General features: G+C 39.7%; 5 protein-coding genes and 2 non-coding genes across 7 annotated transcripts; 2 read left to right on the top strand and 5 right to left on the bottom strand.

Annotated features, from left to right (window-relative positions):
* Positions 1-3,169: 3,169 nt before the first annotated feature.
* Positions 3,170-7,164, bottom strand: LOC143461307 (tyrosine-protein phosphatase Lar-like). Its single transcript, XM_076959187.1, has 10 exons — positions 6,890-7,164; positions 6,667-6,819; positions 5,707-5,830; positions 5,192-5,473; positions 4,762-5,061; positions 4,498-4,603; positions 4,256-4,433; positions 3,988-4,171; positions 3,533-3,722; positions 3,170-3,310 (listed from the first exon to the last, which is right to left on the bottom strand). The coding sequence occupies exons 1-8, from the start codon at positions 6,977-6,979 to the stop codon at positions 4,169-4,171; spliced, it is 1,236 nt and encodes a 411-aa protein (XP_076815302.1). The 5' UTR covers positions 6,980-7,164; the 3' UTR covers positions 3,170-3,310; positions 3,533-3,722; positions 3,988-4,168.
* A 709-nt stretch (positions 7,165-7,873) lies between these two features.
* LOC143469075 (heparan sulfate glucosamine 3-O-sulfotransferase 1-like) lies at positions 7,874-9,757 on the bottom strand. Its single transcript, XM_076966635.1, has 5 exons — positions 9,569-9,757; positions 9,299-9,399; positions 9,002-9,165; positions 8,721-8,895; positions 7,874-8,650 (listed from the first exon to the last, which is right to left on the bottom strand). The coding sequence occupies exons 1-5, from the start codon at positions 9,693-9,695 to the stop codon at positions 8,099-8,101; spliced, it is 1,119 nt and encodes a 372-aa protein (XP_076822750.1). The 5' UTR covers positions 9,696-9,757; the 3' UTR covers positions 7,874-8,098.
* A 2,469-nt stretch (positions 9,758-12,226) lies between these two features.
* On the bottom strand, positions 12,227-12,297 carry Trnag-gcc (transfer RNA glycine (anticodon GCC)). The gene has a single exon. It is a non-coding gene; the product is annotated as a tRNA-Gly (tRNA).
* Positions 12,298-12,303: 6 nt separating this feature from the next.
* Trnae-uuc (transfer RNA glutamic acid (anticodon UUC)) lies at positions 12,304-12,375 on the bottom strand. The gene has a single exon. It is a non-coding gene; the product is annotated as a tRNA-Glu (tRNA).
* A 1,360-nt stretch (positions 12,376-13,735) lies between these two features.
* Positions 13,736-16,197, top strand: LOC143464095 (heparan sulfate glucosamine 3-O-sulfotransferase 1-like). Its single transcript, XM_076962140.1, has 5 exons — positions 13,736-13,890; positions 13,969-14,108; positions 14,229-14,440; positions 14,601-14,775; positions 14,865-16,197. Exons 1-5 carry the CDS (start codon positions 13,767-13,769, stop codon positions 15,414-15,416), a joined length of 1,203 nt encoding a protein of 400 aa, XP_076818255.1. The 5' UTR covers positions 13,736-13,766; the 3' UTR covers positions 15,417-16,197.
* A 228-nt stretch (positions 16,198-16,425) lies between these two features.
* Positions 16,426-18,361, top strand: LOC143464079 (heparan sulfate glucosamine 3-O-sulfotransferase 1-like). The gene is made up of 5 exons (XM_076962139.1): positions 16,426-16,693; positions 16,753-16,892; positions 16,977-17,188; positions 17,298-17,472; positions 17,562-18,361. The coding sequence occupies exons 1-5, from the start codon at positions 16,570-16,572 to the stop codon at positions 18,111-18,113; spliced, it is 1,203 nt and encodes a 400-aa protein (XP_076818254.1). The 5' UTR covers positions 16,426-16,569; the 3' UTR covers positions 18,114-18,361.
* Positions 18,238-20,546, bottom strand: LOC143464111 (coelenterazine h 2-monooxygenase-like). The gene is made up of 5 exons (XM_076962141.1): positions 20,181-20,546; positions 19,880-20,100; positions 19,502-19,676; positions 19,132-19,305; positions 18,238-19,024 (listed from the first exon to the last, which is right to left on the bottom strand). The coding sequence occupies exons 1-5, from the start codon at positions 20,329-20,331 to the stop codon at positions 18,780-18,782; spliced, it is 966 nt and encodes a 321-aa protein (XP_076818256.1). The 5' UTR covers positions 20,332-20,546; the 3' UTR covers positions 18,238-18,779.
* Between the last annotated feature and the right edge of the window lie 3,323 nt (positions 20,547-23,869).

Below are 23,869 nucleotides of genomic sequence, written 5' to 3'. Positions count from 1 at the left end.
GGAGCGAGCGTCCTGTAGCTTTGAGTGCGGTCGGAACGAAAGTCTATCTTAGGTGTCTGACTCCATTGTTTCTCTCCTCTATTGTTATGCAGCAGTAAAGTCCACAAATGTCATTAAAAGTTTATTGTATTTTGATTCAATCATCCGTTCTTGTAACGACGGAATTACATCACAAAAGTTCCTCAGTAATTTGGTTTAAGTCCAAAACAGTTGACCCCCCACTAAATCAACCACACGTGCTTGCTTTGCTAGCGACACCTAGCGTTAAGCATATCATCGACAGGAGTAACGATTATTACGTCAAAATTTGCGACTTTGATTTCGTCACCACATTACTCTGGATGTGTAGACAGCTTAGATTGCAATAATGATTCTCATATCGTTAAAGTGATGCTGGCTTTATTAGTTCACTAAGATTGTGGCGAATCGATTGATACCAAACTATTGTTGACGAACAACGCATTTATCTCTTTCAGCCTACGTAATAAACATTATTATTGGAAGCTGTGCTATCGCAGCATATTGGTGATAAATACGCGTTGCACAGACAGAGGCTTAGGTTCACTTTCAAGCAAACCCGCAGCCCGGAAGACACTGAAAACGGTAAAAAAATGTCAAGTCAGATCACAGAGTTTTATGTTTCCTTGACAGGATTCTTGATAAAAACAGGTGCATTTATACAAAAGCACTAATATCGGGATAGTTGATGAACTATACTGTAGGTACAGTGAAGTGTACACGTGGTGTTTAAATAATCATTTTATAACAGTAAACTCGTTTTCAAATTCGTTTCAAACAACGGTTTTTGCAAAGTACGAAGTAAATCGTCCGGTGTGTTACGAGCATCTTTATCAAAAGCCTTCAGTCTGGCAACCTGTGTTCAGCATTTTATTCTTTGAAAATCCATCTTCTACAGACTGGGACCCATCCTAGGAGAGAAAAATAAATAACATCAAGAAAAGAACGCAGTATGAATGCTAGGAAGTTATAACTTATTGGTTCTGCATGGACTAAAAATAGCTTTCATTTTGTAGGCTTGGTGTAATTCCTGTGTAAGATACTTTTAATTCAACTTTTACATGATAAATTTTCATGGGAGAATGACTGAATGACTTTGCAATAAATTCAACGATGGATGGAAACGAAATTTTGCGAATTTGATAAAAAAGTAAAAATGAAAAATTAAACCAATGCCAGCAATATGTGTTTAATACTACTTTGTTTTTGTTTTTGTGTTTCTTCTTTCTTCGTTTTTCTCGAAGCTTCCTCTCATACTCATAGATGTGATGCAAGACAAACACTACAATGATGAGGATTATAACAAGCTCTATCATGGCGCCAGTAATGATGGCGACTTTCAGAAATTTATTTCAGAAGAAACTGAACTTTAAATATCAAAAGAGACGATATAAATTAGACCTGTCTCTAAATGTCAAACTAAATAAAATTCTTCGCAGACTTAACATTAACAAAGTGTCATCCTTCAAGCCTGGCTTTGCAGACGCAATAACAAAAACAGGAACGAAATGTTGAACAAAACAGACAAAAGTCGATTCGCTGGCGACAGATTGTTACATTCAAGTTAGTTTTGAGTGAGACATCAAGCACATGGGCGATGAATTCTATAGAATCGTGAGCTCAAAAACAAAACCAAATCAACGCCTTTAGTTCGTTCAACATGAAGAGCGCATAATTTCGGTTAACTGCGGCTACTAAGTTGTTACATGTAAACTAGGTTTTCAAAATCCACTCACACTCAATTCAAATCAAAGTACTGGCAACGTGGACAATCAAACTAATTTGCTTCAACACTGCGAGGAAAAACTTGGAGAGATGAAACGTCAAAGAACAAAACTAACCAGCGGGACCAGCTGGAGGCGTAACGTGGACGCGGAAAATCACGAAAAGCTACAAAGGCTACAACAAAACAAAGCGGCACTCCATGCACACAGCTAATAGACCCTGGTTACGGAGTTGCATAATTTTGGATGATAAAGATTAATTTTTGAAACCTGTCACAACGTCATCGGCAAGATTTATGAAGATAGATTGCAATATTGGTTTATATACTCGCGTATGGAAGTAATTAATTATAACTAATTCAATGGAATGAAGTTTATTGATTGATAGCGTATCTGCTGTTTTGACATGGAATAATTTATTATTTGTACAAAATAAACATTATCAACATACTTGTAAGCACGAGACAAGTAGAAAAAAAAGAAGATGTTGATTCGGTCACTCCACTGAGCATGACAACGATAGACCAGAATAATTAGGTATATTGCTTGGATATTTGTTTGGAGAGACTTGATGATTTCAAAAACTTTGCATTTTAAAGCATGCTGTGTTTGTAGATTAGTGTACACTGTACAGTCATTAGCGCAGATGCGCTGTACAAGCTACTGTGAGTTTGATTTAAAATTCACAACAATTTTAATAACTTACTTACAACAAAGTTTTAACATTTGTTTTGAATATAACACTTTTTTCCATTAGACACAACAAAATCATTACAACAGGTAAATACATTTCGTGTGCAGTCATGTGTGCTAAATGTTTAGCAAATAAATCATCAGATTAATTGTGATGTCATTAATCAAAGCTTGTACCAAATACTGAATTAAAATCCTCCATTTTCTTACTGCATAATCACGTGAACTGTGGCATCAATTTCAGAACAATATTGCCAGCAACTGAGGTTTACAAAAATTACAAAGAACTCAAGATTGCCCGATGGGTCACAAACGTCTTTATTTACGCTAATCCACATCAGCAACGTGTCTTACGCTGTCTCGGCAACTGCAGTCATGGCTTGATCCGTTGCGTAGCCACCCGGTGCAGACCGATACCAACAGTCCTAAAGACAAAATGTGGCAAAAATAAAGTGGCATTAACACCTGTTCAAGACTAAGATCAAGATGAAAAATACGTTAACAGCAAAAAATTATCACAATAGTCATCAACTTTTTTCAATGCCGGCACCGAATTACCGCTTTGCCGATTTCATTTAAATAATAACAGATTTTCGCTTTATTTGTGCAGAGTATTATCTTATTTTTACACCGACTTTATTTCAACCTGGGGTTGGCAGTGTTGCCCGTTAAAAATCTTTAATGAGATAAAACTTAAACCTAATCCAACAACACACGTTTTGCTCCTACTTTGCCCGTGTTCCCTCCTTGATCTTTAGGATCTCGTCTCTTCTTCACAAAGCAGATGAAAAAAAGGAGAGCGGCTGATAAGATGAAGACCAGCGCCATGATTCCTATCACCACGCCAACTACTGTGGCAGCATTCGAGTTGGGATCTTAAAGAAAAGCATTGGAAGCATTTCAGGTTTCAGCGATAACACGACAACGAGATTGTTTCGATAGTTTTCGCCCCATGCAAATAATTTGAAGAATCTTCTTCGGGTTCGGCCACAACAAGTAGAAGTTGTTTTGCATCGATCGACCTTGACCGACTTTTACGCAGTCGCGAACCCGGGAAATAAAGTGTCCGGGTGAGAGTTGAAAGAATGGAGACTCACGTGCGACGAGAGTGGTTGAGTTGCTGAGTGATGACAAACTCGAGCTCTCCTTCTGAGTTGATGATCCAGGAGCGAAGATCAATGGAGTAAGTTGCTCCCTCATCAAGCCCTCCCTCGTTTATAGCTATGTAAAGTCTTCAACCAAAATAAGTCGCTCGCCCCTCATTGGAGGTCCGGCGCTGATGAAGAGCTTCAGGTTGGACAATAAAAAAAAACAATAAAAATTGTAAAAGAAACCCAAATATAAATATGTGTTACTCAGATTTTGCAGAACAGCTAACTTGGTACCCGGGGCTCGAGCGATGAAGAATCACCGCCGTATTTTAGTCGTGCAAAGACTTTCCTTAGTCCGCGGATAAAAAATATTGTGGCGTCATAGCATTGCAATAGCACATCCATAGCAAAATGACGTCAGCTTAAGAATAGCGAGCTATGTTTTATCAGACGTCACTTACTTTTACACCGATGACACAAAGGACCAATCCATTGTAGTTTTCTTGTGTTCAATTCGTCCAGTTTTGACCAAAATACGTCCAAGAGTCCAAATTAAAAATGCCAGAAATAAAAAATGCACCTTGCATTGGTATCAACGTGTAATTGACCCTTGAAGGCTCCGACAAACAAATCAAAGTAAAATTACTGTAGAAGTAAACAAACAAAAAATTAACGTGTCCGAATTTTTAGAGATTAACTACTCGAGAATGGGTTCAAGATCGAACTGACTTGAGCTGATGCGCAGAGTTTTGCATTCGCTTGAGATGTTTCTGCTGTAAACAATGACGTCAATCGAGTAATTGCAACCAGGGACAACATGTAGTGTCGCTGTGGTAGAACTGAAGTCTGCTTCAACGCTTGATGTCTTATTGAATCTGTTTGATTCCGAGTAAGCTTGATACCAGACCTAGATGGAAGATTATTTTATCATCTTTGCAAACTCATCTGTCGGTGCAGGTTGAGCATGTCACCTTGATCGAGCTTCCAACGCCCAAGACCTTATCCCAGTGACATGAATCTCTTTGTTTGATTTTTCTCTGTTTTGAAAAGCCTTGAGATTTTTGACAGAGTTAGGAACTAAAAAACATATTTAGTCAAGCATTAGACTAACAGTATAAGCAGCACTTTCTTCTTTTATTAACTAAAGTCACCAGCGACGTTATAAAATGCTTCGTTTCAAGGTCGATAAAGCTGTGGGCAGGATACTATAAGCATAAACTGTGCAGGATACGCACCGGTTGTACGGCTGATGCTGGTTGAAAGGCGCCCGGATCTTGCGAAGTTTGTCGATTTTACCCGCACTCGATACGTCCCTCCCGGAGTTAGCCCTTGGATGGTGTACGAGTACATGTCGCTATTCTTGCTGTGGCGAATAGTTTTGAAGTATTTTGAGTCGTCGAAGCGAAACCATTCAACAGTATAAGTGGTAACCGCGTCACCGCCTTCTGGTTTCGTCCAATCAACTTTAATCATCGTCTTGTTGTCCGCAGATGGACCAATAGGCGAGCGCAGCGACACTTTGGGGATACCAGGGGCTGGAAACCAGCAAAACAAATTGAGATCGCTCAACAGATGTTACTACTTTCAGCAATTACTTACAATTTTCAGATTAGTGGGTAAAAGTTATTTTATTAACCCCCCGATACAATACAATCCATCAAGCACCTGTCTCGGTCAAAAGTGGAGGACTTTCGTCACTTCTGACGTTAGCAGATGACGTCAGCGCCACCACGGAAATTTTATAGTGAGTGTTGTCTACAAGCCGGCTCATAGTTGTCGCCGTAGTGGTTCCACCGGTGGTCTTGGTGATTATTTCTCTTCCACTCGCTGACCTGCAGATGACTCTGTAGCGAGTCGTTTTCGATCTTGGGTCTGAATGGTTCCATGACAGTTTAAAATGGAAGCGATGGTTGTCGCTTACTCGTACGTCGCTTGGAGCTGGTGGGGCTGCAACACACCCCTATTAGAAAGTTGTGCTACGCTCAAGTGTTAATGACGTCGTAGAAGAAATTTCCGGAATTTGTTTTCGCATCATGTTTTCGTCCATATTGAAAACGCGGTCTTGCTCGAATAACACAGCAAACAACGACAAGAGACGACTTCCAACTTACTTGCGGTACTTGCCTTTGCGAATTATAGAAAGGCTCTATACCTGTCAAAATACATAGGCCTTGGATTACCTGTCTCGAGCAGAAATGTGTGACTACCATTGTCTGGTTTGGTTGAGTTGACGACTTGAATGCGAATCTTGTATGTCGTGCTTGGTTCTATTGCACCGCCAGATGTCGTGGTTTTCACCAAATACTAGAATGCAAACATTCAGAATTGAAGAAAAAACTTTAACGTTTTCAAGCTTTTGTTGAACCTTTATAGAAAGCTCAGCAATAAAAGTTTAAGATGAATTGTTCAATGTCCGTCGAACGAACTAAGGTTTGCATCAATTAATTAATTCGAACTGTAATACAGTCGAATCCGCTTAATTCGGACACCGGATATCCCGGAAAACCGCTTTATTCGGCCAAAATGCTCGGGAACGGAACAAAAGTAAAAATTGAACGTAAAAAACTCCTGTTAATTCGGACAATTCTCCGCTTAATTCGGACACAGGTTCGCAATTCCATCGTTAGGTTATGACACAATAAACAGTACTTCGTTCGTTTTAAGACAAGATTCAATTGCATTATGAGTGATTATGGTGAAACAATGACGATTCATGCAGTAACAATCGACAATGAACTCATATAACGCCAGCTTCATAGTCGCTTTTACTTCGGTACAATTGCGTCCAAATTTGGTACAAATGGTACATTCAAAATTTGGTACATTCGGTACAAATTTGTAGGACAAAATTGTACAGAAAAGTTTAGCACAAAAAGTGAAATTGCTCACTAAAGTAAACGAAGACGTTTTACGCGATCAGTGCCAATTACTGCAGTATAGCGCAGCTGCAATTCATTTATTACGCAACAGTACAGTATCTTAAATGCGTTTTTTGCCTTTATGCATGACCATGAAACGAACAATTGATTTTCCGCTTAATTCGGACAAAGCCGTTTCTCCGCTTAATTCGGCCAAAAGTGAGCGGAACCAAAGTGTCCGAATTAAGCGGAGTCGACTGTACATGGAAACGGCAAACTCACGGGAGACGTGACGCTGACTATGTTGTCTTGGCTAAACATGGAGTTGTTTCTCTCGATGGAGATCTTGTAAGATTTTTGAACCATGCTGCTCCATTCAACCACGAATGACGTTGAACGAACTTCTGCAAATTCTACGTCAATGGGTTCTCGCATCTGTACAAAGAAGCCTCGTTGAATGTGACGTCAACATCTCAGTAGCGGTTGGATACCTCTACAAGCTTACCGCCGGTCTACAAGCTGCTAAAAGCAATCCAGCAATGACGTAATGTTTGGGTAATCTTGCATCAGACCACTCTTGCTTTAACTTTACCATCTTGTTCTGAGCCTTAAAACTGAAATTTTTGACGATAAACTCTGATTGTTTTGGGTCCGACCTGATGCGAACGATGCTTGTAATTGACGCCTTCGAGCAGTTTGTAAAACGCGAGTGCCAGAGTCAAACATTTGTTGAACAGATTTCACCGACCCTACACAATTGCACACAACCAGTTGCTTTTACTTAAGCAAGGAAACTCGAAGCAGCGCCAGGGCGTGGATCAACGACCTGTCTCGCAGGAAGGTCGTTGTCGTTGTTGTTGTTGTGTTCGCACGTTCAGCGTCGACATCCGGGATTTGATGAAGCTCATCCGCTATAAATTACTCAATCCCAAATAGAACAAAATGATAAATATTGGTGGATTCAAAGTTCGCTGGTTATACGCTTCACGATGCCACGGGCAAGCTAACACTACAGTTCATAAAATTCTATAAAACTGACCGTGTTCTATTCCTGACTGACTTTCTATTTCATTTTTACCCCATCGCATTCATTCACTTTCGTTATGTTTTAAGCGGTCGTTGTTAGAAAAGTTTGGAATTTGCTCCAACGACCGCCTATGACTTAAGCGGTATAATACTTGCTTTGATTGGTCACTGGTTTGATGCCAGCCTCCATGCATTAAGATTTACAGCATTTCAAAACATTTCTCACGTTTTGTGTTTTTGCATGTTTATTAGCGACCTTGCTCATTGTTGAAAGTTTTCATTGGAATTCACAGGTGCACAGCAGGTCGGGTTGAAACGCGTCGAGTTACGGCAGCAACCGCAGCTGTATTTAAACCGGGTAAGCGTAGACAACCGTAGACTCCGACGGGCATGTCTGCGAATGACACGCAAGCACAGTGACGTAAGTGAGTTATCATGTTTGCTTTTGTAGAAGTTTTGCGACTCAGGTTATAGCTTTTTTATATCGACTTCATCTAACACCTGACAGCACTTCCCACAATATTACAAAAAAAACTCTGGTTCAAAACTTCAACAGTAGCTGTAAAACAATAACAATGGCTCACTTGGAAAATGTCAATTGAAATAGGAAAATAGTTTAAAAAAGTGATTTACTAAGTTACTCATAAACAGAAAAGATCATTGTCGGAAGCTTTCGTTAGGTTCATGTTTAAACCCATAATTTTCTCCCTAACATTTTAAACAAAGCTTCATTGTGACTCTGAAATAACCCCTGCAGCTTACTAGTGACATCTGGCGGTAGCGATTTATTGCCATTTCTTGTTCTTCGCTTGGCCGACGGCAGACAATCCAGTTTATTCTCATCTCTCCAGTTTTTATAACAAAAATATCCGCTATCCTCCTCTTTGACGTAATCCTGCTTTAATAGAACCTTCGGAAGTTTGAGAAATTCCTGAACCTCCTCTATCACACTTCCCGGATCTTGCAACATCGCCTCGGAGTCTATGACCATCAAGTTGGTTTCATTGAAATATTTAAACCATCTTTGTAGATGCAAGGCGTAAAATCCAGTTGTAATGATGTGACTCAAGTAATCCTTCCCCATCAGATCAAAGACTCTGTCTTCTTGCAAAAGAGCATTCTTCTGGTCAAAGTCTCCGATTGCTTGTTGGATCCGAGGAAAGTAATCATGGACATATTGGTCCACGCTCTTGTATCTGAACTGCCCCTTACCTGGATGAGTGATGTTGAACATGATCCACTGTAGATAAATAAGCAACATCCTAGTTTGAAAAGCATAAAAGTGACAACAAACGTCAAAAATAGCTCACTTCTTGATAAAAATCGGAGAGGACCCGATCAACTGGATTGCAGAGGACCAGGAGGAGTTTAGCATCAGGAACCATCCTCTTGATGTTGGCGGGAATGGAAGACGGGCGGAAATTGAAGTAAGCCGGAGTCTTCTCCATCGCAAACGCATTCTTCTCCACTTCAGGCAACATTAGCCTAAATGTAACTCAATTTGAACAAACTACAAGGTTCAAAAACTCAAGGAAATAGGAAACACAGAATCTGTTGAACTGAAACTTCTAAACATTTCACATTTACTCACAAGTAACTACGAACGCTCGCGCCTGGTTTAGCATCAAAAAAGTGAGTCTCCATTGGTTTTGCGACTCGGATCAGAGGATGCGGACGCAGGAAGTGCAACAGAGCGTGAGTCCCACATTTCTCGACTCCTATTCCGATGATCTTCGGAAGTCGTTTTGCTTTTGTCTGCAGGCAGCCGGTTTATTTTCAATGTTTTAAATTAACTTAGCGCTGTAAAGATTGTCCGGGTACATTTTGTGAGCCTTGAAAATTTACTAAAAGACTTGTCCCAAATTTTTTTTCCATCACCACGTGTTACCTGATTCTCGCAAGATTTAATTAGATCTTCCCATAATTCCTCTCTCCATCTGGTATCCGGTTTATTACTTGACTGCTCAAATAGAAAAGACTTCGGATATTCTGACAAAAACGTCAAGTTAACAAACAAATCGCAAATTTTGTCAAAACATTTTATGCCAGATGCACAGTAGTCTACTACATACTCAATAGTCTTTGAGAGAACAACGATAGTGTGTTTAATATGGAGCAATCGTAAATTATAAAGCTCTAAGATATTAAAATCTGTTACCTGGTTTTGCTGGAGATCTTTGATATATTTCTGCTGCTAAATTTTGAAATAAGCTAATGCTGAAGAAAGCGGCTGAACCTACAAGCAATATCAGAACCAAACCTGTGTGTTTATAAGGAAACAACATACCTACTGCTTAGTGAAAAGTAAACCAGCATCATCCACTAAAAACAGTAATTATTGCTTAATGTTTAACACTAGAACGGCCGAGGTGTCGAAATCGACACTTTTTGAATTTTGATGTATATTTTTTTTTAGTAAAAGCAGTTGCAACGATATAAAATTTTCAGTAGCTTCCTAACTTTCTTGAAAGAGTATGTATAAGTAATATTTACCGAAATTTGATTTTCGATTTATTTTTTACAACCTGTTATACCTTCAACGGCCGAGGTGTCGAAATCGACACCAAGATGGTTTTAGAGGTCCAGTAAACTACAACATTTTTTTACTTCGCACGATTGCACTTGCAACTAACATATACTTGAGATTAGCCCAGTTTTATCTTTTCAAGTGATTGTTTATCTAATTTAGATACAGCTTTTACGGAGAGTTTATGATATCCTAAACGTACTTTGTCCATGTACATTTGCACAATACAAACTCGCTTTGCTTTGCAGCGAAGGCGAACTGTAAAATTCACACGACAGTTTTTGTGCAACGTATGGATTGTATGCCATACGCTATTAGCAGAGCTAGGCTATAAACTGTAGTGTAGGCCAAAACAAAACAAGGTAGGCGTGGACGTTTTCGACCAAACGGCGAGAAAATACACAACTCATGCATCAAGTAGACGATGACCTTTGGCTGTTAGGACAAAACTACTGTACATAGTAGAGCTAAATTCCTGGATTCTGCACAGAAAATGTTTCGGTAGCAAAATCGGCCGACGAAGCTTCATACTCCAGCTTACGGAGGGGTTGACGGATGCTTACGCGGTGAAGCGGAAGCAGGTGGTCCAAAGAGAAGTGAACCCAGCGCAGAGAAGAACATCTGGAAAGCGAAGGAAATGTGCGGAAGAAAGTCGTAAAATTATATAATTACAGTTTAAGTCACTGCAACAGGCCAACTTGCGGATTGTGTGGTAACGGCGACTGGAAACTTACACAATGCAAAAACTGCACGACGTAAATAGATCAACATGGGTCCTGCTGTAAACTCTAAAGACTTATCACATTGTGTGTGGGAAACATATGAGCTTTTTCTGCAATAGTTAGCGTTTTGTTAAGATACCTACCATCAGAATAATGATTGTTTATGTTTCAACTGATAAATATTGTTTTTTTTTCGTTTCTTACAAATGTGTGCAACGTCATCAAAGGTCGAATTGCGGTAGATATGTTAGTTTTTGTTTCTACTGAACAAGCAAAATACATCCTAAATTCATTACGGAAGTATTTAGTTTTGAGTTTTTCGCTAAATTAAATCAAAAAGTACATTTTTAAGGATGGTGTCGTTTTCGACACCATCGGCCGTTAGAGGTAAACTTGTTTTCCGGCCGTTCTAGTGTTAATTTTGCCTTGTATTGGGAATGATTATAATTATTACACAATTCGTCCGCAATTAAAATGTCTGGATCTTGTTTAGTTATGGTCTTGTTGCTTCGTTGTAACGCGAAGTTCCGAAATTCTCGTTTCACATCACATCCCATTTTTCTCAAACAACAGCGGAAAAGTTGGATTTCAACCATATTCCGTTCTGTAATCAACTCTTATCTAATAATTACTCGCGTTAAGTTTGGCTTCCTATGTTCGCGTCGCACATTGCATCGCGTGTTTTATTCATATCCAACACAAACTGGAAAATTTCCGAAATTTCCAAAACGAAATCACGATCTAATCTCCCAAATGAAACAAAAGTCTTTCCGGTTTCACCTGAAAATCAAAATTGAAATGAACTCGACACCTTTAACTTTTCCGTGATTTGAAATCTGCACTTGACCGCAAACTTGGTCTTGAACTTATACCAACGGGAGCGTTCTGTTTACGTCAGCTACGCGGTATTGTGTGCGCAAAAAGCAAACGAACAACCTGAAACGAGTGATACGACGCCCCGGGCAACTTGATAACCAGGTTTTCAAAATTAGCTCAATGACTTGTTGCCATAGTTGGCCGCAGATTTTCAATGTCGATATTATGTTGATGTCGATAATCACCAAACAAACGCCACCGGTATGGCAATTATTTCAACATGACCCTGCTTGACCGGTACCTGCGTATGACGTAGGATGTGGAATTATCTGTGGGTGTGGTTTCACCAAAAACAAAATTTTATTGGTAGGCCTATAGCTTTGAAATTTATAGGTTTAATTGTTACCAGCAAATATCAACGTTATTTCTCTTGAGCACGTTTTAAGCCTTTTCGGCTTTGTCACTTTTTCCTGTTCATTGGCGCGTGTTAGTAATAACTGGTTTGATTTTTCGTCCGTACCGTGCTTTTGACGAAAAACAAAATGATTGATTGATGATTTTAATTAAACAGCTTCCTATATATTTCATTTAATTAGACCCACATGGCAGGTATGGCTATGAATCTAACGACGAAGTCAGTTGTAGCGCGAAGTTCTCGAAAAAAAAAAGTTAAATAATTGGTTATTGCGAAAACAACCAAAGTTAATCAAGAACAACTTTAATACATAATACAGTTGAAAAAAGTAAAGCTTGCATTGGCCGGGAATCGAACCCGGGCCCCCCGCGTGGCAGGCGAGGATTCTACCACTGAACCACCAATGCTAAGTGTTCCTACACCGGGAATCGAACCCGGGCCGCATGGGTGAAAGCCAGGAATCCTAACCACTAGACCATGTAGGAGCTGATGAATGATGGCGTAAAACGCGAACTCATTTATTTTTCTCTTTTTTCACGCGGTTGATCGCTGGATATGAATGTGACAGCGTCAAGCTATCACTTCAACAAGCGAGTTGGCTAATAAGCGCATTTGGCTTGGATTTGATTCTAAATCATGTCGCTTTTTCATATCAACGACATTTTTTGTGTAATATTTCATGACACTTTTATCATGTGCTTAGTGTTTTAACAAAACATTGCAATTGTAAAAATTGCAGGTTTCACCGCCATTTTTGCGCCAAATATTTCGACCCAGGTGACAGTCGTAACAAGTCACTAAACACGGTTAAATCGTCACACATGCAAGCTCGTGCGAAAGGTCAAAGGTGATTTTTAACCCTCAGAAGAAGATGACTTGCAATTTTGTTTATTCTGAGTTTCGAATTTTTAGCGATAGTTGCTTTTTAAGTCGGTTCGTGGAAAGTTTGTTTCTTGTTTTTCTTCAATCTGCAGAAATTTAGAAATGATTTATTTTAAAATTAGTTGTGAAATGCAAATTATTCCAATCATTTATAATAATGTCCCTTTTTATTTCGGTTCACAAACACAAATTCACCAATAAAGTTAAGGTTTACTGGTGTACTTGTTATAACATAATTCATTTGAAGTGTTTTAATTAGGTTCCATTGTAAAAATAAATATCATAAAATTGGTTTAACCTTGAACTATTACACCATGTAACATGGTGTTATGCACCATATGTATCCTCACCGTATCTTACTTGGGTAGTCGTCATCGAACTCCTGATCAACATTCCTTGCAGTATCATGTGTACAAGAGGTAACGACAACAAGGTAACGAAGTCCACTACGTAAAAATAATGGCAGATATGGAACTGATCACGCGGTTTGTTTGTGACGTCGCGATACTCTCGCCCTGCCCTCGGGCGCCGAAAACGACGCCTTTCCCTGAAGTCTAGAAAATGTCGGTGTTTGAAGCTGCAGTACAAGCGAGTTTAGAAAAGTTTGTTCAACCTCGGTCAGCTTCGTCGCCGCTAAAATAGCGATATTTGTTGAATTTAACAGGCAGATTGCGAGTATCTCACCTAAACTTGTGCTTACGTCAGCAGAAAGTGCAGCAACTAGCAACACAACAGGAGTGACGGCATTGAGCGATAAACCTCTACTCCCAATCTCTTAATCGTTTTACGTCGGAACTTGAAAGCAAGTTTTTCCGCGTAGACTTCCCGAATTAAGTCAAGAATCAGTCGTTGGCTGCATTCAAGGTGACTTTGTCGGACTCGAATCCGGGTCAATGCCCTAGGGTCCATATTTCTGCGAAGATAAGCAGCTGATACAATCTTAAAACTGATTTTCACAGACGCGGATATTCCTTAAGACCCAGCGCGGCTTAAAATGCTAACTCTGATGAAAAGTTTGCTTCTTGGCGTCTTCTGTTTATCTGTCGTCACACTCTGTCTATTCAACCTCGAACTACGCCGGAAGGTGCTTCCCCGGAACCAGATTTCATTTGACACATGTAAGATGACGTAATTTACATTGGTTTGCACTGTGACATCAAGATTGCATGACGTCATTATTGTTATTTGTAATTTAGACCAATCGCAATCGATTGCGGAATATCTTTTGAGAAGATTTCAAAACTTCCAATATGGGGAACCCCCTGCTCCGGTCTCCGATGAAGACAAATTGAGGAGAGAGCTTTGGCTGAAAATAGAAGAACAATTCCAGAATAAGGTAATTACGTCATCGATATTAATATGTTAACAATCGTGTCATCGGCATCCTTGCTAACTATTGTCGATTGTTATTGTCATAAAGCACCACAGTTGTAATATTGTGACGCTTGTACTGCAGACGAAAAGTTGCCATCTTCCGAAAATCGTCGGGATAGGAACTGAGAAGTGCGGAACTTTTGCTCTCTTTGACTTCCTGCGTCCGCATCCGATGATCAGGATGGGAAGAGAACTTCCGCCGGAGTTGAAGGATGACCCGTTTGTGGGAGATTTAGAAATCGAAGCTCACTACTTTGACCAATCTTCGACTTTCTACGATTTAAAACAATACTGGTAGGTTGTGTGATGATACATGATGGTTGTGTTGCGTACACTTAGAAGACGGGGATTGCAATTTAGTGCTGTCGTAATGAAAAGTTGTTATCTCAAGCAAAAACTTGTTTACGTTGCCTTCTCTTTACTAAACTTTCACTTGGAGTTTACTTTTTGTCAGTGCTCGTCTGCCTCTAGCGGAGGAAGGCGCGTTCGTGGCGGAAAAAACTCCGGCTTATTTTTCCTTTCCGCCTCTCTTTGTACCCATGTCCATGAAGAAAGTTCTTCCGCACACCAAGTTGCTCCTTGTTCTTTGCGATCCAGTGAAGAGGGCGCTGTCAGATTTCCAACACGAGGTGAGCAGGGAGTAAAATTAAGTCATTGGAACACCTCTCCAGGTAGATTGATTCCAGGTTTGACTTTGATCTTACTTCGTATGTTTTAGTGGGATCTTCTCAGAGTGCACAATGGGTCTGGCGAGCTCAGTCGTTACCACAATTTTACTTCTTACCTGGACGTTTATCTGCCCAGGATGACGCAAGAGGTTGGGGAGTGGATCGAAGAACGCGCGACGTTGATGAGCTACAGAGTGATCAAAGAACACAATAGACATTTCCTTAATCATATTCTAACTGTGGGTTTATACGCCCTGCACTTGAAAAGGTGGTTCCCCTATTACGATCAGTCAAACCTGATGATAATTGACGGCGGGAAACTGCTCAGTAACCCGGGTCCAATAATCGAAGAGGTTCAAGATTTTTACGATCTGCCCAAACTTCTTTTGAAGGAAGATTACGTCAGAGATCCGGACACAAATTATTTCTGCTTCAAATATTGGAAAACTGGCGAGTTGAGGCGACTTCCAAAATCGAAGCAACGAACAAGGAACGGCAACGCTAAGCTGACCGACGAGGAGACGGTTCGATTGAAAAGTTTCTACAAAACTCACAACGAGGCTTTATTTAAAATGCTCAATCGGACGTTTAACTGGATATGAATGACGTCATATAAGAAAAGCCAACACTCCAAGCCAGAGAGCGAGATGTTGATGAAATTGAACAAAGCAAACATCGAAGCTTCGTTATTCTTCGCTGCGTGTTTTTTACCGACATGAAAATGCAAAAATCACCATCGTTAAGTTTTCTTTGATTGCAACATCACTTTTTCAGGAAAACCATCTCGACCATTTGAAATCAGGTTCCTTGCAGTATCATGTGTATACAAGGTGTTGGTCGTATAGAACCAGGTCCACTGCGCGAAGATAATGGCGGATATGGAACTGATAGCGCGGATTGTTTGTGACGTCGCAAAACGCTCGACATGTCCTCGGGCTATAAAGCAACGTATTTAACTGAAATTTGCAGATTTTGGGAGATGGTAGCTTTGGGTGAGAGGAACGGGTGTTCAAGTTTATGAAGATTTGTTCAAGTTTAGTGAAGGAAATATCAAATAAAGCTCATTTTGAGTATGTAGCAGTCTAAAACTTATCAATGTATTGTAATTGTTACAATTACCTACAAATAGTGGAAAACTTTTCATAAAAACCATCAGATTTTGTTTTCCAATGCAATTTTCGAAAAGAAACTACAATAGTGAAAGTGAGCAATGACTTGTCGTATTTTAATGATATTTTCCGAATTAACCATTAATTCATGTCTTGTACAGTAAATGTCGTTTATGAGTATTTGCTGTCAATTTAATGTCATTGTTGAAAGCCACTTCGTCAATTGTAACCTGGGATAAAGGGATGATAACAAAATTTTTCCAGTATAGATAAGTCTATTGTAATAGAAGTCATTGAAATAGGTTTGTCTTTTGCTGTAAATTGCGCAATTTACCGGAGGCATAAAGTTGAGATTTCGTTGATTTTTATGGCCATTGGCTTGCTGCTGATCCCATCTTAGTGGCAAGATATTTTTCACCCAATGACATGCTAATAGTAGACTGACGTCATAATGCAGGAGATGTCATGGATGAATGCAGGAGAACAGTCAAAGTAGCTGCAAGTTGCTATGAGAGACAGATTTTAGCAAAGGAAAACCGATTGATAAACAATGGTAGGCGTAAACAGTTGATGCGGTCTTACAAGATAAACTATCAACGCCGATTTTCACAGACGCAGATATTTCTAGGACTGTGCAGAACGCAAAATGCTGACTCTGGTCAAAAAGCTGCTCATCGCCTTTTTCGTTTTAAACTTGGTCATTCTCTGTCTGCTCAACCTCGGACTACGTGGAGAGGTGCTTCCCCGCAACCAGGTTTTGTCCGACAAAGGTGAGATGACGTCATCAACACTTCACAACATGACATCATCATTGCTATTTGTAATTTAGACCAATCGCAATCGATTGCGGAATATCTTTTGAGAAGATTTCAAAACTTCCAATATGGGGAACCCCCTGCTCCGGTCTCCGTTGAAGACAAATTGAGGAGAGAGCTTTGGTTGAAAATAGAAGAACAATTCCAGAATAAGGTAATTACGTCATCGACATTAATATGTGAACTATGTGGTCATATAAGTTGGTACGTTTGTATCATTGTGACGTATGTGTTCAAGACAAAAGATCACCATCTTCCGAAGATCGTCGGAATAGGAACTGAGAAATGCGGAACTTTCGCGCTCTTCAACTTCCTTCGTCCGCATCCGATGATCAGGATGGGAAGAGAACTTCCGCCGGAGTTGAAGGAAGACCCGTTTGCGGGAGATTTAGAAATCGAAGCTCACTTTTTCAATCAACGCTGGAATGGCCACGATTTAAAACCCTACTTGTAGGCGACGCGTAATAGTTGATGTTAGAAAATGGTGACGCCCACTCTTGCAGCTAAGAACCGGCTCCTCCTTCACAAAAAGTTTAATTCGTGCTTGATTTCTTGACAGCACTCATCTGCCATTGGCCGAGGAAGGCGCGTTCGTTGCGGAAAAAACTCCGGCTTATTTTTCCTTTCCGCCTCTCTTTGTACCCATGTCCATGAAGAAAGTTCTTCCGCACACCAAGTTGCTCCTTGTGCTTTGCGATCCAGTGAAGAGGGCGCTGTCAGATTTTCACCATGAGGTGAGCAGGGAGTAAAATTAGCTCATTGGAACACCTCTCCAGGTAGATTGATTCCTGTTTTGACTTTAGTGTTGTTTTGTCTGTTCCAGTGGGATCTTCTCAGAGTCCACAATGGGTCTGGCGAGCTCACACATTACCACAATTTTACTTCTTACCTGGACGTTTATCTGCCCAGGATGACGCAAGAGGTTGGGGAGTGGATCGAAGAACGCGCGACGTTGATGAGCTACAGAGTGATCAAAGAACACAACAGACATTTCCTTAATCATATTCTAACTGTCGGTCTGTACGCCCTGCACTTGAAAAGGTGGTTCCCCTATTACGATCAGTCAAACCTGATGATAATTGACGGCGGGAAACTGCTCAGTAACCCGGGTCCAATAATCGAAGAGGTTCAAGATTTTTACGATCTGCCCAAACTTCTTTTGAAGGAAGATTACGTCAGAGATCCGGACACAAATTATTTCTGCTTCAAATATTGGAAAACTGGCGAGTTGAGGCGACTTCCAAAATCGAAGCAACGAACAAGGAACGGCAACGCTAAGCTGACCGACGAGGAGACGGTTCGATTGAAAAGTTTCTACAAAACTCACAACGAGGCTTTATTTAAAATGCTCAATCGGACGTTTAACTGGGTATGAATGATGTCAGACACGAAAAGCCAACACTCCAAGCCAGAGAGCGAGATGTTGATGAAACTGATCAAAGCAAACATCGAAGCTTCGTTATTCTTCGCTGCGTGTTTTTCACCGACATGAGCAAAAATCACCATCGTTAAGTTTTCTTTTATTGCAACAGAAAATTGAACACTATCACTTATTTCAAGCGCATTTATATTGACCCTTGAAAGAAATTGTAGCGTGGTCAGTAATAAAACGCCTACAACGCTGTTCACTGAGTTTCAGGGTAAAACGTAAACTTATCATCTTTCTACAACACAGCCGTGTCGCTTAATTTGCAATTTTCGGGTTTGGAAACATGTTGTGTGGCAAACAATCTGATCAAACTTTAGAGCACTTACAATAAAGTTGACAAAGCCAAACTGTTGCACAATCGTCGTATTGTTACGCCACAAAAACCGTAGGGGCCATAGCGGAGAAAGCCAAACACTTAAAGTAGAACGATGTAAATTTTTGGCAAAAACATAACATATTGCATAGTGAGGTCATAGAGCTGTCATTCAATGTGCTTTGTTTGCTAATAATGCTTCTCTGTAGGAATCGATTAGAAAAGATTTTGATCTTGCAATTATTTTGCTGACGTCATAATGATTGGAATCACAACAGAAAGCTTATTAATAAATCTTTTCAATTGAAGACATCTTTTTTAAGGAAGTCCCTGAGAGCTCTTCCGATCTCATCCGGTGAATCCTCCTGAAGAAAATGATGACCTTTGACCTCGACAACCCGATGATTTGGCCAATCCTTTGTTATCTGCTTGATGAAGGACGAGAAGAATCCGGGATGCGCGTTGATGTAGAGTTTCGGCAAATCTGAAGACTGCTCAAGCCAACTCTTCCATGACTTTGCAAACTGAACAACATTGGCAGGGCCTGAAAATAGACATCTTATAAATACATTTTCCGGAAATAATTTTAGCCAACAATTGTCTGGAAAATCTACACTCAGATAAAATCACTTCCAATCGTGTTATTGTTACCATCGCTTTCTATGGGGATTTCCCGGGGCCAGGTAAGGGTGGGGAGACGATCCTCCCCGGGTTCCTTGAATGGGTCCAAGTATGACGTCATTTCCTCCTCATCAAGTTTCCGGATAACGCTGGAGGGAAGAATCCGCTCAACAAAGATGTTCTTCTTCAAAACCAATTCCTCCCCTGATGAAGAAAATGAGTGCGGCCTCATAGAAGTTAAACAAGAATATTTCATCACAAGTTCATTCTTTACGTCTTATTTTGTTGCTTTTCCAGAAAGAAGTTAACTGTTAGAGAGAGAGAGAGAGAGATTGAGAGTAGATATTCGTATACGCAGTTTGCACGATGCTCTGCAGCAACAACTTAACGACGAACAAACCTGCAGGTGACCTCATCGCCTGGAATATTTTGCGACCACCCTCAGGAAACTCATCCCATGACTTCAACGGGGAAACTAAACTCTCCATGTGGGTGATCGACGCCACACGACCTCGGTGCAAATTTGCCCAGTGGAAACCCAACCCTGAACCCCAGTCATGGACGACAAGGTTCAACTAAACAAGAAAACAGATCATGTGATGTGGTTGGTTCATGTGATGCAATTCATATGAAGACAAAAGGGTTCCGAACAACGAAGATTCTGAGAAGTGGTCAGTTTTAGATGGAAAGTGACTTTTAAAACAACTTTTCTAATTTTATGCAATTCATTGGAAATATATTTTCAATAGTTTGATTAAATTTGAACAAAAGGTGGAACCTTCTCTGGCAGGTCAATGGAGTCAAACCACTTTGACAGATATTTAAAGTGATCTTCAAATGTGTACATTGACCCAGTGACCTTTGATGACCTTCCCATCCCTATGAGGTCAGGAGCAAGACAACGAGAGACATCTTGGACATGAGGAATGATTCGTCTCCATAGAAACGATGATGTAGGGTTGCCATGGAGAAAGATGACCGCACGTTCTGGATGTTTTTCTGTCACAATGACAATATGATCACATGAATATGATCATCAGCTTATCATCATTTTTCATGAAACTGCATCACAATAGCACCTGTGTCAACATAATGCATTGTTCCATCACAAATGGATATTACTTTGCTTTGTGATGTAATAGAGCGAATTGAGGTTGGACATGGTTTCAGATGACCGGTCAAGCATAACAATCGTCCAGCTGATATAGTAGATCTTGACAGCATCTTCATTTTTCACATTAATAGGAAATATACAGCTATGTGTACGGTGCGGACCTGGACCATGGAAACTTTATATTTTAAAAATGAAATTCATCTTTCAACCCATAAATGCCAACAATGGGTTTAACAGGGTCAACAGTAAATAAAACATATTCAAATATTACGAAACACAAAACGCAATTAGTTATGAAAAATCCAGAAGGCCCTCGTGTTTAAACTCCTCGCATAATGAGCCCGACGTAAAATATGACAGTTTTCGATGAGAAATCATGCATGCAAAGATTTTGGCATGATTGTGTGCACTGAAAGTTCAATATTTTGTTTATTAATTACAAATCCGTGTGATGATGAAAAAGTTTGGTGCATATGTGGTGGACCTTGTGCATGCAGGTGTAACACTTTCAACTTTAGACGATGAGTAGACTTTCACTAATAGACATCTCGCTCCTTTTGAATATTTAAAATTAGAAAATGTGTTACAATCATCTTCACTTTCTTAATTGCTACATTACTTGTATTGTATCCATGTCTAGCAGCAGAAGTAACCCTTTGCTGGAAAGTTTGTTTCCAGTGTGCCAAATAAATGTAATGCCAAAATTTGGGGACTCTTATACTTTTGCACTCTGACTTGAAGGCCTGAATGGGAAGGAGTTATGAGGTAGTAGGTAAAAAATTATGACGTGATAATTCCTCAATAATCGAAGTTGATATGGGGATGCAAAAGTAAAAAAGACCCGGATGGGCTACTAACCTACTGTTAAGTTTCTATGTGTGCTGGGTTTCAAATTTTCTTGCACAGATTTGTCGTTTTGCCCCATATTGTCCCAAATGGAAAGAAAGCACTGTGCACCGGACATGTCTGTGCATAACATGACCTGTGCACAAAATGGATAAAAAAGCTACTTTGCAAGCTAACTAATCCCAAAACAGCAACACCTGGTGGCTGGTGCACACTCGATCAAACCAGTGCACACTTTTTGTTACCTACCGGTACTGGTGCAGCCCAGTCTTTGAAAATTATGCTGTCCAGTGCACAAAACACTTTCATTCTATACTTGCATATTGCATATCATAACTATTACGTTAGCGTGGCACAATCGGGAAAATCGAATCGAGTTTAAACTCCAATTTAAAATAAACAAACAAAATTTGAGGCCTCAGTGCCACCATCACGTCATAATGTGCGTCTTTGCACACACAATTTCTCGTCGAAAACTGACGAACTTTTCGGACGGGTTTTGGTCCGTTGCATTCTTATATCTTGCCGCTTTCCGCCATATCTTTGTGCGTTATCGTGTACAACCCCATAATCTCGTAAACCATTCTTATCAACATAAAACTACGACCTCTTTCACTTGCATGGTAAATAAATTTTGTCTATTAGGTGTGCAAGTAAAATCCTACAAAAACAAATTAAATTTGTGCTGTCTATAGCCTGGAAACTAACGGTGGTCTAGCCTATAGCAGCTAACGCAGCTGCCGCAGCAACAACAATTTGCGATTTTGCAGCAATGTATCGAAATATTCTTTCAGTAATGTTGTCAAATTTATGCACTGGTGGTTAGAGTTACTAAAACGGAGGAGCCATAACTAAAACGGATAAGGCATAAGCCTTGTGATAACCTTTCTGTATTTCATTGACACTTGGTTTCATCGTAATAAATTAATAGTAAAAATAGAACCAATATTTATAATTTAACCAAATGAAGAAATCTTCGAAATTACTATCATAGAAATTTAATCAACCAAGGAATATTTATTTAAATAAAAGAATAAAACTTTAACCTAAAAAAATTTAAAGAGATAATTTTTTCCAACTATAAAACTTTGCTGTACAATCTCAGTTTAAGCAGTTTTTTGGTTTCTTGTTATAAATTAGTCAGTAATTAATCAACTAATTACATTTGTGCACTTACGTGCCACGCTAAGTGCACATCTGTGCACAATGTGGCACAATCGGGCAAATCGAATCAAGTATAAACTCCATTTTAAAATAAACAAACAAAATTTTAGGCCTCAACTAATCAATTTTTCAATCAATTGATTATAATCAACTAACAACAATCAACTAACAACATCAACAATCGACTAAACAATCAACTAATTACATCTGTGCACTTTACTCGCACGATGCAACTCAAATCTAAGCTAATCAATCCGAAGAGAGTCTCGTGACTTCAACGTCCTTCTTTAGTGCTATGGCCACCAGAAACCGGGCTCTTCCCGGGATGGGGTTTCTTTCACGGTGGGCTTCCTTTCTCATCCACTGATGTACAACACTGAAGCAATTTTCATTCATCCGTTGCTTGAACACATCACTTGCTCGTCTGCTTAATTTCGCTTTTTCAACTTATGTTTTATGGATTTAACTTGTAATGGAATGATTGGTTATTGTTGTTGAACTTTACTGATCCAGCCACTCCAATACAATGTTCGATTGTCTAATTGTTTATTGCGTTCGATGTTGTTACATGAGTCTCAAGGTCGTTGTTTTGCTTTATCAACCTTAGACTTAATTGTTCAGTTAAAAGCTGATTGTCTTGTGAAGCTGACAAACAAAGTTGTCTAACTTGACACTGAACTTCTTTAAATTGTACTCATCAGTAGATTGCACAAGAATGTTGATTGTATAAACTGATTATATAAATATATTGATTCTTCTTTAGGCGATTACATATCAACAGTACACAGGCACATCAACAGCATAAAGACTTTTTGCTTATTATTGGCAACTGTATAACATTGCTGAAACTGGTTACTGGTAGTTATTAACGCAACTGAAAAACTTCTACAGCAGGCAAACATATACGAAACAGGCAAGACGAAATATGATAGCATAAGTTACAGCGGCGAACAGGAAGCTGTCGTGACGCAGTGTTACGCTTTGCTGAAACAACACTTAAAAAACTAAATTTCCAAATGATATGTAATTCCGTATGTTAAATTAGTCATCATGTTATCACAAACTAATCATAGGTTTAGTGGCCGTGCTAGTGGTTACTAGTAAATATCAACGTTAGTTCTCTTGAGCACTTTTAAAGCTTTTCGACTTTGTCACTTTTTTCTGTTCATTGGTGCGTGTTAGTGACAACTGGCTTGATTTTTCGTCCCCACCGCTCTTTTGACGAAAAATAAATGAATAAATGAATGAATCGATGAATGAATGACTTGAGTCATCTCGCATCCGCCACCAAACGCACTGTTGCCACTGGCCGACGATTTCCAGATAATTTCGTCAGAAACTAAAATACAGCTTTTGTACTTTCAGACACATCACGAAATAACGTGGTTGATAGATGGCAATAAACACCTGAAACTGCGCAGGTGGAACTCTTCCAGCAAATAAAGGCTAACGAGAGAAAATGTACGGAGCCGAAAATCACCAACTTTAAACTATAAAATGCACACTAGATGGCGGAAAAGCATCGTATTCTTCGGACTTGCGCATAAACAACCTGCCTGGAGCCATAAGTTCTACTGAAAATGTCGCATGGTCTGTTCTTAATCCCAATATTTAACACAAAAATCTGAAGACCTTCGTTGAAAA

The sequence above is a fragment of the Clavelina lepadiformis genome, chromosome 1 (assembly GCF_947623445.1).
Source record: "Clavelina lepadiformis chromosome 1, kaClaLepa1.1, whole genome shotgun sequence".
Lineage (NCBI taxonomy): Eukaryota > Metazoa > Chordata > Ascidiacea > Aplousobranchia > Clavelinidae > Clavelina > Clavelina lepadiformis.
Note: the sequence above shows the minus strand (reverse complement) of the source record. Positions and strands in the feature narration are given on the sequence as shown.